The sequence below is a fragment of the Pteropus vampyrus genome, unplaced genomic scaffold, assembly GCF_000151845.1.
Source record: "Pteropus vampyrus isolate Shadow unplaced genomic scaffold, Pvam_2.0 Scaffold2, whole genome shotgun sequence".
Classification (NCBI taxonomy): Eukaryota; Metazoa; Chordata; class Mammalia; order Chiroptera; family Pteropodidae; genus Pteropus; species Pteropus vampyrus.
The window spans coordinates 12,713,027-12,715,581 of NW_011888783.1; the positions used below are offsets into that span (position 1 = coordinate 12,713,027).

The 2,555-nt window shown below is 41.0% G+C and overlaps 1 protein-coding gene across 1 annotated transcript in view; it reads right to left on the bottom strand.

The window, feature by feature from the left end:
- Positions 1 to 2,555, bottom strand: part of OSBPL6 (oxysterol binding protein like 6) — an 83,030-nt gene that overhangs the window by 57,572 nt on the left and 22,903 nt on the right. Inside the window, exon 3 of the mRNA XM_023529159.1 lies at positions 1,101 to 1,223. Within this exon, the coding sequence (XP_023384927.1) occupies positions 1,101 to 1,223 (123 nt within the window). The remainder of the gene's footprint in view (positions 1 to 1,100; positions 1,224 to 2,555) is intronic.

The following is a 2,555-nucleotide window of genomic DNA, read 5'->3' on the forward strand; positions in this document are numbered from 1 at the left end:
ACAGCCGGTTGGCCAAAATCCAAGGAAGAACAACGGTGGAGAGAGATGCCTGGCACTGAGGTAATATCAGGAGTTGTGGGGAGAATGTCAAGGTTCCTCACAGGTGAGAAGGAATAGTTTTCAGAAGCCTCTTTGACGTGTTTTTATTTTACCATCAGAGACAGGAGAGTGGGGAACATTCTGATCCATTCATTTGTAAGTTTTTCCCTTAAATTACATAAAAAAATATGTTTACTCAAGGATGTTAAAATCCATGACATCCCTGCTTTGGGCCAATGGGCAGCCACCACCCAACCACTTGGGCCTACAAGTCCATCTGCCCTGAGATGAAATCCATTAGCAGACGTGGAAAGTAGATGAATCTATTCTTCCAGTGGTTTAAGAGAAGTAGCTGGTGGTCAGTCAAAGGGCTGAGACTGAAAATGAAGGACAACTTCCTCCTCCTTAGCATCAAAGAATTCTTCCCACTTAGGTCATTGCAACTATGTAGTGCAAAATAGTTTCTCCATAAGTAAAAGTGGAAGATGGAAAACAAAAGTAGGGTAGGGGAGAGAGGAACTGTATGCTGTAAAGGGCAGTAAACAAACTTCCAAGATCTGTGAATCTCTGTCTTGAGTCTGTACTGGTAACAATAACTCTAGGGATTTATCCCAAGGAATTAAATGGAAATTTATGTATAATGATATTTGTCATGACAGTAAAAAATGAAGACATGTCCTGCATATACAGCAATAGGGAATTGGTTTAATAATAGTGGGATAGATAATATAAATCCATCCAATGGAATACATGCATGCATTTAAAAACGTCTCATATTTAGAACATTTAATAAGAACATATTCAAGTTAAAAAAAAGCAGAGTGGACAACATGTAAAAATTGGAATTTAAATATAAAAATAAAATATTTTCCCCTGCATAGAGATATTATAGATCTCAGATATAAATAGGTATAACAGGTTGCTGCCCATATGGTTAAAAAAAGGCCCAGAAAATTACTTTTACACATACAGCCATACTCTTGGTTTCCCACCTAATGACACAAAGAAGATCCACTCTATTTACAAAGATGATTTAAAGATGAACATGGTGAAAATGTTACCTTGTGCCAGCCTTTTAAAGGCCATTTTCTTTTCTTCAGCATAAAGCCTTCATGTTTGTCTGGTCTCTGGACATTGGTTTGGCCTATTTTCAGCCCTTCTATAATTTCCCAGCTGTCAGCTTCCTGAGAGAAAAGAAGAAAAACAAATCACATGTTCGTTGGCGCTTGGTGACGCACTTAAAACAGATTAAGTAGAAGTTACTTTTGAAGCACCACTCAATCCACCAGAAGTATGAACAACATTCTGCAGCAAATTTTAAGCATCAGATCAAGCTAAGCACTTATAACTGAAGTTAAAACGAGCTTCCAGGCCAACCTGGATGTCCGTGCGTCCGTCACAGACGAGATGGAGTTGGAGGTTGGGGTAGAACAGAATTTCGACTGCCTGTACTCAGAAGCTTTAAAATGCATTTTTTTTTCCCCAGACAGTTAATCTCTAGGCATAGAGGCACTTTAAAGTTTTGAAATAAAACTGTTTTGATGACAAGTGTTCAATTAGTGTGTGGACCTGGCTTTCTGTGTAGGAATGGAAAGGCTGCAATGGTCTAAATGGCTCATAACCTATTAAGCTGAAGAGCAGCACTGTGGGCATCTGTTTCTTCTCGGTGAGGCCGCGTACATTACAGAATGCACATAAAACGCCCTGCTCAGCAAACACACACCAGGAAGCCCATGCTTTCTAAGACACACACTTCCTGAGGAAGCCATCCTTAAGAGCCCATGGAAAAAGTACCAGATTGCAAAGGCCAGATATCTGGGATGCTAGAATCCTTACTATCATCCTCCTCTGTTAAAAAACAGACTTATATCATAGTTTCCTCTTCCACAAGATGTGTTTTGTTCATCTATGGTGATTACATCTTTTAATGAGTTGTCAATATTTAAAAATCATAAGATCTCACACTTAAAAAATTCAAATTCCTAGTTTTGTGAAGGCCTATAACATCTGGCAACACTGGGCCTGTGTGGAAGGCAGGACCTGTCTTCAGTTACTCCCTTGGGCCTGCTTCCAGGGTAGCTGCCTGGCCCTTAGCAACATCCTGGGTTTTAAAATCTCTAGACCAGGTGATTTCTAAGGGCCAATGTGGCTCTAAAATAACTGTTGACCCAGCAAATACTCACATTCTAGATCTCAAGAATGTGGTCCAATTTAGAGGCAGGAACAACGAGGTCACATCCCAGGCACAACTGCTACAAACCTACCCACAGCACAGGGGAGCGAGATCTCTTAATGTGACCCACTCTGCTGCCTCAACTTTGCAAAGCTGGATGTAGCTCCAGTTATGATGGCAGGCACCTCCGCAGAATGCCCCAATCCAAAATGACTTAGGAGGGTGCCTCCAAAAAGATATGTTCTATCAGAAATCATCCTTCGATCACAGAACAAAGGCTTCAACAACGATGGCCACTGGGTTCCAGTCCAGAGCAGATGGACTCGCTGGCCCAAATGTTTGG